At 40.9% G+C, this 14,429-nt stretch overlaps 1 protein-coding gene across 5 annotated transcripts in view; it reads right to left on the bottom strand.

Moving 5' to 3' along the window:
- Positions 1-14,429, bottom strand: part of GPAT3 (glycerol-3-phosphate acyltransferase 3) — a 125,483-nt gene that overhangs the window by 32,765 nt on the left and 78,289 nt on the right. For 4 of the 5 annotated variants that reach the window (XM_056568779.1, XM_056568778.1, XM_056568777.1 and 1 more), the window contains 2 exons: positions 13,327-13,393; positions 3,872-4,166 (listed from right to left, as the gene is read on the bottom strand). In XM_056568779.1, coding sequence (XP_056424754.1) covers positions 3,872-4,166; positions 13,327-13,342 — 311 coding nt within the window. In that variant the 5' untranslated portion in view covers positions 13,343-13,393. Of the gene's footprint in view, positions 1-3,871; positions 4,167-4,557; positions 4,648-13,326; positions 13,394-14,429 lie in introns of those variants that run through there. The other variant, XM_056568780.1, reaches the window with a different exon arrangement.

Genomic DNA, 14,429 nt, shown 5'->3' with positions numbered 1-14,429 from the left:
GTTCATATTATGAAAGATTAGATGAACAGCAAGCACTCAAATAGAAAAGTATGAGTGTAAACCCCACAAGGCTGAGATCAAAACCATCAGGAAACACAGTGCTGAGAGAATATAAATAATAAAATAATAAATAAAAAAATTTAATAAAAAAAAATCAACACTCACATACCTACTATTCATTATGGGGATAGCTGCTTAGTATTATAGTTGTACACAGAAAAGGCATACACAGGGTGCCAGTAACATAATAACATATAGGCCCAGATTTAACAAACTGTGTGAGAGAAAAATTGAGTGATTTTCCCCCAGCAACCAATCACAGCTCAGCTAACAAGCTCTGGTAAAGTGGAAGCTGAGCTGTGATTGGTTGCTGTGGGAAAAATCACTCCACTTTTTCTCTCACACAGTTTGATAAATCTAGGCCATAATGCATCATGCTGACTTACAATTTATTAGTGACGCCCATACTATTCGATCAGGCAGGCTGATGTACACCCTACAAATGCACTGACACCCCGGGCTCCCCCAGCATCGCAAGATTAGACCAAGTCATAAAAAATATATACTTCATATGATATATTTTTTATCATGTGGTCTGACCTTGTGATGCTGGGGGAGTCGGGGGTGTGGGTACATTGTGGGATGCACATAGAAGATTCTGGACAGCCAATCTGATTGAATAGCATGGGCGTCACTAATAGGTTGTAAGCCAGCATGGTGCACTACATGCTATGTTACCGGCACCCTGTGTATGCCTTATCTGTGTGCATCTATAATACTTTAATAGGCGTGTGAGTGGTTGTTCATCAGTATTTTGCACCTGTGCAACCTCCCCTTATATAGCATTTGGCTAATCTGCATCATAGTGGGAATGCCCTTGTACCATTAACTGTGGCCTTTTTCTGTGATTATTTTTTTGAGTGATTTTTGTCCCATGCTAATTTTTGTTGTTGCCATCCCATGAGAATTTGTTAATGGAAAATTTGAAGTGAATTACAATATCAGCCATGTAAAAAATTATATTTATCAAGAGCTGTGTAGAGAAAACGTTGCCCATAGCAACCAGATTGTCTTTCATTTTTAAAAAGGAATCGGAAAAATAAAAAGAAGAGATCTGACTGGTTGCTATGGGCAACTGGCAAACTTTTCCAATGTACAGGTTTTGATAAATTTTCCCAATTGACCTTTAATAAGGATTTTTTATTTTGCAGCATGTCAATATATGTTGCTGTTTGTTCACAGATGTATTGCAAATTTTATTGCTATGGCTGACTGGAGCATAGGAGCACCGATCGGACAGCGAGGAGGCAGGTAAGGGTCCTCCCACCATCCTCTCAGCAGCTCAGAACCTCTCGATTTTGCTGCGGAGGTCTCGATCAGCTCCTCTTAGCTATTGAAGATAGTTTTTTCCTGTTTTAGACGCTGCAATGAACTTTGATCCCGGGGTCTAAAGGGTTAATGCCAGGCATCAGCTTGATAGTCAATGCAGGCACTAGCCGTGGGTCCTGGCTGCCCATAGCAACCGGGGACCGCCAGGTATGAAGCTTCATACAACAGGAGCTGGACTAGAGTGTAAAAGTACGCCCGAGGTCCTTTAGAGGTTAATACCTGTCAGCCAATCATTTGTCTAGCCCACAGCCATCTCTCCTGGTCTCTCCATACACATGAACATTCAAGTCAGCTAAAAGTTTGTCTGTTCTCCATGGAGAGAGAAGGGGTAGCCACTGCCAGACACCTCTGATGGCACTTATCGCTTATGAAATCCAACATGTCCAACCCTTCTTTCCCTGGACATCATCTGTCTGGGGACAGTTGGGAGGCATAAATACACATCAGACAGTCAGCTGGTCCCGCCACAGTTGGTAAGTTCAGCCAACTGTGGTTAAGATGTATCGTATGTTCACACAATACATATTTCTTTCAGCAGCAGACCTTCAAAATTCTGCCTTTGCTGCAGATTAGCTCCAGTGAATGGAGGCTAATTTGTGCGTCTACCTATCATGGTTTCCACACAGGTTCACTCCTTTCCTTTCCCCAACACAGATTTTAAATCTGCAGTGGGAAAAAAAAGTGTATTAAAAACTACAATGCAGATGCTAAATTTGACGCATAATCCACATAAAAATCTCAGTATTAACATATCTTAGAGCAGTGGTCTCCAAACTCTGGTCCTCTAGCTGTCACAAAACTAGTGGCATGCTGGGAGTTGTAGTTATGTAACACCTGGAGGTCCACCGTTTGGAAAATATTGATTTTATATAGTGAAATTTGAGTTACAATAAAAAGGACCCGATTTACCAATCTGCATGAGACAAAAGAGGGTGTCTGATTTGCCCATAACAACCAATCACAGCTCAGCTTAACCTCTCATTCAAAAATATAAATTTGAGGGTCAGGAAGGGGTTAATGACATTTTTTCCTCCTCACTTCCTAAGACCCACATTTTTTTATTATACCACCCAGAGTATTATACTATTTACGGTTTTGACAACTAAAGCTGGTTTATGGGCTTTTAAAAAAAATATTTTTAAAAATATTTTTACATTTGGTCTTTAAACACTTTTTTTTTTGCCCCTCTAGGGATCTTGTTAAAGGGGTGCTCCGCTGGAAAAGATTTTTCTTTAATTCAACAGGTGCCAGAAAGTTAAACGGATTTGTAAATTACTTTTATTTAAAAATCTTAAGCCTTCTAGTACTTATCAGCTGCTGTATACTACAGAGGAAGTTCTTCTTTTTGAATTTCCTTTCTCTCTGACCCAGTGCTCTCTGCTGACCCCTCTGTTGATTTAAGGAACTGTCCAGAGTAGGAGAAAATCCCCATAGCAAACCTATCCTGCTCCGGATAGTTCCTGGCATGGACAGAGGTGTCAGCAGAGAGCACTTGTGGTCAGACAGAAAGGAAATCCAAAAAGAAAATAACTTCTTGTGGAGCAAATAGCGGCTGATAAGTACTGGAAGGATTAAGATTTTTAAATAGAAGTAATTTACAAATCTGTTACATTTTCTGGCACCAGTTGATTTAAAGAAAAACGTTTTCCAGTGGAGTACCCCTTTAAGCAATAGTTCAATTGCTTATACAGATCAGTGTAATGCAATGTAATAAAAAAAACAGGTTACATGCTGTGATCACTATTGATCACAGCATTTAAACGACTAAATGACCAGCATAAGAGTGATCAGGATGGCTGATGTCAGCTGCAAATGGAGCACATGCCGTACTCCCTCACCTGGTTGGTGATGTTAATGTATGCTAATGTACATTAACAGACATCATGGGTCGAGAAGGGGTTAACATATGGTAGCTGAGCCAACACTTTTTTATATCAAGTTATTTGTCAACAAGGACCTTTAGCTCTCTTCAAAAAAGGTTCTGCAGAAGCGGAGATTTATTATTAGGAATATTAGAAGTCACCTGAATAAATGTTATATGATCATAAAAATGGTAATTTTATTAATATCAAGGTGTACATTATCCATGTCTGAAAAAATTGCTAAATGTAAAAACTGTGAATGGTTATAATAGTAAATACACAGATCAATATATTATGCTGAGTAAAGGATTTTAGCTGTGAAATACAGTAAATTGTAGGTCCCTCCATGTGCAAAGTAATGTCTAGACATGCGAACGTGCTGATACAAACAATTGATGGCCCATAAAGATAATTTTATCATGACACAGAATTAAACTCAATTGCGAATTAAATATTGGTAAATTCACAGTCCTTATTTATGGCAATATGGGAAAAAAAAGTAGGTTCCTTTGATCCCCTGTTTATGGTGGACAAGACCTAGCAAAAAGAAGAAAAAAAAACCATACACAGAATAGAACTCTGTATTTTAGGTTACATAGTTATGGTAAATAACTTCTTACCGTAAAGGTAAAAGAATGCAGTAACGTACAAAAACACCAAGCACCCAAATAAGCGTCACGCGGACACTGAGATACTGGAAGTTGTAGTTTGTCCTTGTCAGAAGATTCCACGATATGAGCTCTTCTGAGGAGAATCTCTGGGTGATCTCATCTTCTACAATAGTTTCAAAACCTTTTTTGGAAAAGTAAAACACATCTGACAACTCAAAATCACCCCGCTGTAAGCATTGGCTCCTACTTTGCCTCAGGCCTCCAACTTCTGCCTCCATTGGCGAGTCATCCCTCTGTATGATGCCTATGTGGAGAAAAAGCATAAAAGGGAGTATTATTTTTTATTTTTTTTGTTATAAAAAAAAAAACTATCGTTTGTTTTTTTACAAAGAAAAATAAAGTTTGGTTTTCTTCAGGAAAATTTCTATTTTTGGAAAACATTAAAAGTTGAGTGGAGTAGTTTTAGAACCATTAATGAATTAATTAATTCATTAATATAATTTCAGTCCAGGAGGATAATAAAACCAAATGTTTAGTCAGCCAGAAAAAAGGAAAGCATTAGTTGGGATGGGGGAAAATATTGATAGGTATCAAATCAATGTGAATTAAGGCCAATCTAAGGTGACAAACAATCAAATATTATAATACCAACAGGATGGAGCCCAGCCACAACTGAACTAAACTGAAGCCTTTACCCTGCAGCGCCCCCTAAATATAGAAAGATTCTCAGACTTGTTTCATGAAGGTCATTGTCAGGGGCTAAAGCAAACATAAGGCCCAATATCACGTGTGGTTGCCACTCACTAGGGGGGAGATTTATCAAAACCTGTGGAGAGGCAAAGTTGACCAGTTGCCCACAGCAACCAATCAGATTGCTTCTTTCATTTTTCACAGGCCTTGTTTAGAATGAAAGAAGCGATCTGATTGGTTGCTATGGGCAACTGGGCAACTTTGCCTCTCCACACGTTTTGATAAATCTCCCCCTAGGTGCCTACTACCATCATCCCCCTACAAAGTTTAACTGATCAAGCAGAAAGGCTATATTGGGTACGCAATGATCTAGCATGGAATTTTTTTTTTTTCACGTAAATGCACAAGGACCAACCAAATTGGTATTCTGTTTCTTCTGCTTAATGGAAGTAGAAGTAGTATAACAACCCTCCACAGATGTCCAATAAAATGAAGGTTATAGACATAAGACACAGTGTTGAGGCCCTTATTTGCCTGTAGCAGGCCTCGATATTTATGAAGGTGGCCCTGATGTCACTAGAGACAGTCGGCACACGTGTTGTCAGACACTTGGCTGAGCTCTTATAATTGATGAAACAGGTTGTACAGCTTTTGACATAATATACTGTTAGCAGGTATACAGAAAACTAACAAAAATGCAAGTCACGAGAGCAAGTTTTAGATAAACATTGAACCAGCAAGGAATCCTGCATGTTTCAGAACGGAAATCTCCTAAAATAGTTAATTCTATTCTTAAAGGGGTATTCCATTTTTTTTTCTTTTTTACTATGCTACAGGGGCTGTAAAGTTAGTGTAGTTCATAATATATAGTGTCTGTACCTGTGTATGAAGTGGTCTTGCAATTCTGTGATTTTTGCCGCAATATTTATTTTTAACAGCATTCAAAATTATTCAGGTCTCGGGTTTTCCCAGGTTGCAGTGCGTACAGACAAGACATCATTAGTCAGGTGTAAAAGGGAGCCTGTCCTGCTTTAATGGTTAGAGCGACCACTAGTTGGGAAGAGAGGTCAGCTGGAGGCACTTTGGTTAGAAAACACTGGCCTTTTGAATGGAATGCAAATCATTTGTGTTTAAATAGGTGGGGTGGCTGCTGTGTGGAAGGGAAAAATAGTGCACTAACACTTACAAACAAGGTATTATGAGACTTCAAGTTTGACAGAGGGATTTCCAACAGGAAATACCCAGTTCACAAAAAAATAGCCACAGCGTTATGGTTATCTCACAACCTAGCCATTTAGCCCCAAGGCTAGGGGATAAGTTTTTCAGGACTGGATTATTCATTTAATGCTATGTTCACATGAGCATTGTGGATATCCGGTAGGGAGCTCTGTTACAACAGCCGATAATGGAGCTGGGACAGAGGTGGTCACAACTGACATCAACTGATCCAGACAGGCTCCATTTACTTTAAATGGGGTTTGACAAGATTTCCGTTTGAGGGCCGTTATTTTGCAAGATGTAGCAGAGAAAAAAACCTGACATGAGTTTTTTTTTTTTACATAATTTTATCGGAATTAGCTAATGGAGCTCTGAACGATGAGGATGTGCAATATCACAGATCATCAGAGTGAGTCTATTCCTCGATGATCAGAACATTGTTGGCAGTACGAGGGGGACACAAAACCAGGTTGGTGGTTTTAAAGGGATTGTCTGGATTTTTGTATTTAAAAATGCTCATGGTAGGAAGAAATATAAATTAATGAATGAATAAATAACTCAAACAAACAATACTGGCACTTCCTAAATGCTGATACTCCATCAGTGCCCAGCCCCTCTGCTGTGCACTTACTGCTTACGTCTCAAGAAATTGGGTGAGCAGGCATTTTCTACGTATTGACACACAAGCAGAATCAGTACATTCAGGGCATCGGTAGGTTTGTATTAGAGGATTTATTTACCCCAAACTTGCCTTAAAACAAATATATTTATCTGGACAAGTCCTTCAATGCCAGGGCTAATTGATATAGATTTCTAGCAGCCTTTCCCTGTCTCTTTGTTGAACTCAAGAAATATTGCTGCTGAATTTTGACAGTATAAAAGTTTTGTCATTTTTATAGCTTTCTTAAATACACACATTTCTTATTCATATTTGTTTATTCAAGTTTATGAAAGAATAGCCATGGCATGCTGCCTAATGGAATTAGACATGAAATACAGACGCCCTTGATGCATGTAAACTGAAGGACAGAGTTCAAAGAGTCTCACATGATGGCAACAATACTAAAAGTCGTGTGCAACATATCTGCCTTTATTTCTTAAGTGCCAACTACACCAAGTTACAATGCGCTGCTGCACCCTAAACTACGGACTATGGATTACTGCCAAATGCAGCAGGATTTTCTTCTATCCATGCCAAATACTTTTAAAATGTATTTCTCTCCCACGTATTCCCATCTGTTCGAAACAAAGGAAATCTGCTGCTTCTGTGTGTAGGCCAGTGAACAGCACAACAGCAATGTGCCCTGCTGTGTAACATCTAGAACTGTGGAACAATCTGTTTAAACTGCAGGAGTCATGCAGGTGGTGGTATACAATATGGTTTAATAAAACTTTAGTACAAATAAGATTTGTTAATACATGACAATTTAAAAGATTATAAAAAGAGAAACATGATTTAGTACAAACCAGTTATTCAAAATTCATAACAATCCAGTCTTAACATTCACCACATTACAGCAATCATATGGACTTAGCATGCACACTAGCTAGTTCCCCACACAGCATGTGCTGGCTGCTATTAACAGCTGACAACCACCATCAACAACTAGGATCGATGATAACTCCTGACTGTTTAGCCCCCTAGATGGCACGGATAATTGTGACCGTGGGATCGAGATGGCTAGATTTCCACTTCCAGTAACTATACACACACGATGCACTTGCAGAATGTCATTCAGTCATCATTGCAGATGGAAGCCTTGTAAAAAGGCTAAAAATATTTAAAAAATAAATAAAAAAAAGTTTAAAGGGTACCTCTCATCAAAAAACTTTTGATATATTATAGATTAATGTATACAGAATAACTTTACAATTGCATGTTATTAAAAAATATGCATCTTTCTATTTAATTTTCCACTTTGAAGAAATTACCACTAGGGGTCTCCCTACCAGCAAGCATTTCAGACTCATGCTGGAGTCCTAAACACTACGAGCTGCCAGTCTGCTTTGTTCACAAAGGAGAACCCTCAGAGCTCCCAGCCTGCTTTGTTCACAGCCTGTTTGGCTGTGAACAAAGCAGGCTGGCAGCTCTGAGTGTTTAGGACTCCAGCATGAGTCAGAAATGCTTGATGACAGGACTGATCGGGAAAAATACAATAGAAAGAAGCATATTTTTCATTAACATGCTATTGGAAAGTTATTCAACATTCATTAATCTAAAATATATCAAAAGTTTATTTGATGAGAGGTACCCTTTAATAAAGTTTAATGTGTGGTTGACCACAATGGTGAAATGGTGGGTCCACGGGTGTAGCAGTGAGTGGTGGGATCAGATGGTATTAACCCCGGGGGCTGGATGGTATTAACCCCTAGTGTTCGTGACACCAGTGTGGTTTTCGGGTTCCGGAACACCACACGCCCAGATTCTCCGGTATCCCAATTGCTAGAAGTGAAATGAGAGTCGACAACCAGTTAACGGAGGCTTTACTGAGTAGAAGACAGGTGTAATTATCTTCACAGCTAATGCCAGAATTCCCAGAGATGTGGCCAGGACCCAGAGGACATCGCAGAGTGCTGGACCAATATACTTGTAGTTAACTTGACTTGAAATTAGACTTGACTTTACTATGTGCAGGACTTTACTACTACTAGTGATAGCAGACATAGACTTGAGACTTACTGGAATGACTGTAGCTTTTGGGATCTTCCAGATGCTGCTCACTTGCACTGAGACATCTGTACTGACTGGTTCTCAGTAAAGGAAGAGCGAGCATTGTAATGGTCGCCTCTTTATATAGTGGGGGGCTGGACTAAAACCATTGGTCAAGCTGCGGGTCATAGGTTAAGCTGGTGCTCTCTGGGAGAACATGTGACCACAAATCATGTGAATGCATAACTTAAAGGGGTACTCCGCCCCTAGACATCTTATCCCCTATCCAAAGGATAGGGGATAAGATGTCAGTAGGCTGCGGTCCCGCTGTTGGGGAGCCCCAGGATCCCTGCTGCGGCACTGCACTATCATTACAGCACAGAGCGAGTTCGCTCTGTACGTAATGACGGGCGATACAGGGGACGGAGCTGTGTGACATGGCTCCGCCCCTCGTGACATCACGGCCCGTCCCCTTAATGCAAGTCTATGGCAGGGGGCGTGACGACCGCCACGCCCCCTCCCATAGACTTGTATTGAAAGGGGCGGGACGTGACATCACGAGGGGCGGAGCCGTGACGTAACGATGATCCGGCCCCTGTACTGCACGTCATTACGTGCAGAGCGAACTCGCTCTGTGCTGTAATGATAGCGCAGTGCCGCAGCGGGGATCCCCGGGGCTTCCCAGCAGCGGGGCTGTGGCGTACTGATATCTTATCCCCTATCCTTTGGATAGAGGATAAGATGTCTAGGGGCGGAGTACCCCTTTAACATATGACAGACTTACACAGGTCCTTGAGACCTCCCGCAGGTCCTCTATACTACCTATACATGGGGATCCTGTCTAGGCATTAAAGTGACACACACCTTTATAAAACAAACAGGGGAGACCTTGCAGGGGAGCCCCCAGGTCACTGGGACTCAACCCGACAGGGCCTAAGGGTAGTACAGGACCATGTCCTGTACTGGGATATCACAAATGTTGTAAAAAAAAAATAAAAAAAAAAAAATACATGTTAATGTAAAAAATACAGGTTTGTGCACCAGGGGAGCAACAGAAGGTAAGTTAAATAGGCACTTTCTGATTAAGAAACTTTTCATATGTTGTACATCTTGGAAAACATTAAACTTCATAAGGAAATGTTATATCCTTTTTATAGAAATCATGGCTTATAAAATCATGGCTTTGTACAAGCTGAAGCACAGGCATGGACAAAGTCCAGTAAGTGAGGGTGGGCTAGCACTCCTCTGTCCTCTCTCCTTGTCTGACAGGACTCCTCTGTCCTCTCTCCTTGTCTGACAGGACTCCTCTGTCCTCTCTCCTTGTCTGACAGGACTCCTCTGTCCTCTCTCCTGTCTTGACAGAGGAGTGCTAGCCCACCGTCACTTTAAACTGTGCTTTAGTTTGGTCAAAATCATGATTTTATAAGTCATGATTTCTATAAAAAAAAAAAAAGAAATAACATTTTTGAAGTATATTAGAAAGGTTAACGTTTTTCAAAGATGAAAAACATAAAAAAATTTTTGTATCTGACAGTGCCCATTTAAAGTTTGAGATTTTTATTGGCGGCCTGGACAGAATAAAAAAAGCTCACTGGATAACCACTTTAAAGTACCAAGGTGATGCACATAAATGGGCTGCCTCTGCCTCTGGCCCCGCGTTATAGAAAGGGAAAGGACTCAGGACATACCTGTACGTCCTTTGTCCTTAAGGGGTTAAATGAATCTCCCCCAGAATCACTAGTACAGCATAAGCATACAAGAAAGTAAAGTAAACAAAAAAATTAAATTAAATAAGAATTACTACTGGTAGTAAAACACAATAAATAATAAACAAATTGCATCAAGTTATTTCTCCTAGCGCTAAAAATTTCAACATCCAAAAGCAAAAAAAATGCAAGAAAAACAGGTATTGTTAGCAATATAGGAAACTATGCTAGGGACGTTAGGGACCCACTCTAAATAGGTGGCCTTGATGTGGCGAGTGGGCTTTGTACTTTTTGATCAAAACGTATATACTAACAACCTGTTAGTTTTTGAAATTATGCTGAGAAGCAATTAGATCATTATACAAGATTTTTCAATAAAGATATATGGGAAAATATTGGAACAATACATTGCAATAATAAATATGTGCATTCAAAAAGTTTCTGCAGCTTTTAAGCAAATTAATGCATTCTCCTGCTCTTCATTCAATGTCAGTTCTGCCCTGAGCAAAGTACCTGTGTAATCTGAATCGCTGCCGATAGCAGAGAAGAGAGAGACATAGCCTGAAAGCAATTACACCTTCAGCTTTGTAGTATTAACCAAATTCCTAAAGAAAATTTCCACGTGTCACCATGTCTTTAGTTCTGAGCGCGTTCTAAAGTTAAAATGGGTACTCCAGTGGAAAACAATTTTCTTTAAAATCAACTGGTGCCAGAAAGTTAAAAAGATTTGTAAAATTACTTCTATTTAAAAATCTTAATCATTCCAGTACTAATCAGCTGCTGTATGCTCCAGAGGAAGTTCTTTTCTTTTTCAATTTCTTTTCTGTCTGACCACAGTGAGTATTGCTAACACCTCTGTCCATGTCAAGAACTGTCCATAGCAGGAGCAAATCCCCATAGCAAACGTATCCTGTTTAACTTTTTGGCACCAGTTGATTTAAAAAAAAAAATTTAAAAAATTCCACTGGAGTACCCCTTTAAAGTGGTATTTCCATACCACAAAGTTATCCACTATTCATTACAAGCTTGAAGCCCCACGAATCATGAGAGTCAAGGTGAAACGTCCCTCAGAACAAACAGAGCACAATGCATATGCAAAGCCAGTACTCCTTCCCAAACACCGCTGAGCGTCTTCACATCCCAAGAATTTTTCTACTATCCTTAAAGGTATTCTCCGGTGCTTAAACATCTAGGAGATAAGATGCCTGATCGTGGGGGTCCCGCAGCTGGGGACGCCCGTGATCATGCACACGGCAACCAGTTTATAATCAGTCCCCGGAGCGTGTTCGCTCCAGGTCAGATTACGGGCAACTACAGGGCGGGCGGCGTGTGACGTCATGCCTGTGTCGGCGTGCGACATCACGCTCCGCCCCGCAATGCAAGCCTACGGGAGGGGGCGTGATAGCTATCACGCCCCCTCCCGTAGGCTTGCATTGAGGGGCGGAGCGTGACGTCGCACGCCGCCTGCCCTGTAGTCGCCCGTAACCAGACCCGGAGCGAATACGCTCCGGGGACTGATTATAAACGGGGTGTCGCGTGCATGATCACGGGCGTCCACAGCTACGGGACTCCCACGATCAGGCATCTTATCCCCTATCCTTTGGATAGGGGATAAGATGTTTAAGCACCGGAGAACCCTGGCTGCCTCTTCATTCAGGTGAATGGAGGTGACAAGTCTACCAGAATGAGCAAAGCACACTGCATATGCACAGCCAGCATGCCATTCAATCTTTAAGGGGTTTCCAAAAATTGGAAGGTCGGAGCTTGGCAATGCTCAGAAGCCCCATAGATTAAAAATAGGAGTGCGGCCCACACATGTGTGGTGCACTCCATTCTAAGGACATTTTTTCTCCCGGTTCTATGAATTGTTGGGAGTCCTAGCAGTTTGACTACCACCAGCAGGTTGGTATAACCTATCCCATGGATAGTGAATAACTTCTTGAGATGGGGATTCCACTAATACATCTAACATTGGTCAGAATATTTTTTTTTATATGATGCCTCAAAGTCCTTAGTATAGACATGTGTGTGCAAAATAACATGCTGGCTACCTGCAGGCATCACAAGAGGGCACATAAGAGCTTACTGCATACTGTGTTATTCAGTTCTATGTACAATTTATTAGCATGCCATGATCATCTAGTGGCAGCTGCAATAAACCAACATTTTTTTAAGTGTATGTCTACGCAGAGGGGTTTGAGCTGGCCTTAATCAATTTAGGATTTTAAGCCCAACTCTGTCTGAACCTCCCAGCAACTTTGTAGCCCAAGACTACAGCGATCAGGATATAGATTTGCCAGAAGTCCTATAAACTTGCATGTGATTTCAGGCAAATCTGTACCCAAATCTGCTGTGGTCATGGGCAAGTCTCTTGCCGCCTGAGTGTGATCAGTCACATTTTAAATTATAAAAAGAAGAAAAATTAAATTTAAGTAGGGTAAATTACAACAATTTCAATAAAGATCTTTTCAAGTCTAAATGATCTAATAATGACAATACTGGCAATACTAAATTATGTACATCGAGGAAATAAAAATGAAAATGACAATATACATCACATTGTTCCTCCTCCCCATTAGAGAAGGAGAGACAAGCTTGGATATTTGTATTGCAATGAACTCTGTCCTATGGATTCACATGCACCAACAGGCAGCATGCAATATAACTGACCCTGAACCGGAGGACACAATCTATGGATAAAACACGTGACTGTGCACTGTAATAAAGTGAAATACATAAAACCCTACATAATTTCATATATAATATATAATATAATATAGAGTCAACTATATAGGAACAGGCTGCCTACACACGATCCTCATTCAGCTTGGGCTGTTGTGGAAGATTAAAGGAGTAGTCTAGTCTTGAAAAACCTATCCCTTATCCTAAGTATAGGGGATAAATTTCAGATTGCTGGGACCCCAGCGATCTCCAGTACGGGGCCCCGGCAGCCCTAGGGAAGGGGGCTAAAACGCCCCCGCAATACGCAGGGGGGCCCAGCAGTCAGACCCCTCGTGATCTGAAACTTATCCCCTATCCATTGGATTGGGTAATACGTTTTTCAGGACTGGACTACTCCTTTAAAAGAGATTTTTTTTTTCCTCCCAAAAAACAAACAAAAAATAAAAAAAAAAAAAATAAAAAGCATCCAAGCACATTCAGTATTGGCATATAATCAGCAAGGACGTTTCAATGCTTACCATTTGATGCAACCATTCGAAGTTTTTTTTGTTCTTCAAAACCTTTTTGAATTCTTACAGTGGCCCACTAGGAGTAAAAACATACAACCATTTAAAGATTAAGACTTCACAAATTAAATGAAAATGAGAACTTTTCGGAGAAGATACAATCTTACTCCTGTTACCAACATCAATGCTACATGGCAATATACTGAGCATATTCTATCTACATACTGTAAATAATATGCAAATGAAACCCAGAACCAAACAATACCCAAGAAAAAAATGAGAATTAATCAATGATAATTTCAGTCAAAAAAATAAATAAAAAATCATTGACTATCAGCTACATATCTCTAACTGTAATAAGGAATGTGCAGCTGGCAGCTGACTGCAGCAAAGGGCCACACGAATGATCCGACAAGGATTCGTGCTGCCCTTCCCTCAAGCAGATGAAGCATTTGTTTACTGTGTGGGGGTGGGGTCAGGTAACAGACACCCATCACTATGTCAGTCTGCAAGTTAATCTGTGTAATGACCAATGTTCCTACGTTAGTGTTATGTACTGTTATCATTATCAGAAGTAAAGTGCCCTGGAACCAAGGGTGCTATATATCTTTCTTAGGGATGCACCAAAATTTCGGCAACCAAAAGTTATCGGCCGAAAATGCCCTTTTCGGCCTTTTCAGCTAAGGGAATTTCCTGCCGATAATGTTGGTGGGCATGGCCTAAAATACGACTGTGGCTTTCAACTTACACTCTCCGGTGTGAGGTGCAGAACAGCACTACTACACCTCACACCGATGCTACACTGCCTTATCCTCCCTGTGCGGGAACGCGGCAGTCTGCATTCCTTGATCCATATCCCCCATCTTATGTGGCATGGTCCAGGTCCTCCCCCCAGTCTTGTGCGGCGTGGTCCAGGCCCTCCGTTACGGGCCCACGGTCACTCTTCCCAGCAGTGCCGAGCACTGGGAGGACTTGACTTAACCCTTAGACAGCTGACCACCATGTGTATACGGCGCAGCCGTGCGGCGGGCGTATGAAGCAAGCTCAGCTCGCTTCATACTGGCTAATGCCGGACATAACCCATGTGATGCCTGGCATTAAACCTTTAGACTTTG

Source organism: Hyla sarda, chromosome 1 (genome assembly GCF_029499605.1).
Source record: "Hyla sarda isolate aHylSar1 chromosome 1, aHylSar1.hap1, whole genome shotgun sequence".
Taxonomy (NCBI): domain Eukaryota; kingdom Metazoa; phylum Chordata; class Amphibia; order Anura; family Hylidae; genus Hyla; species Hyla sarda.
This window is presented reverse-complemented; position numbering and strand designations above follow the sequence as displayed.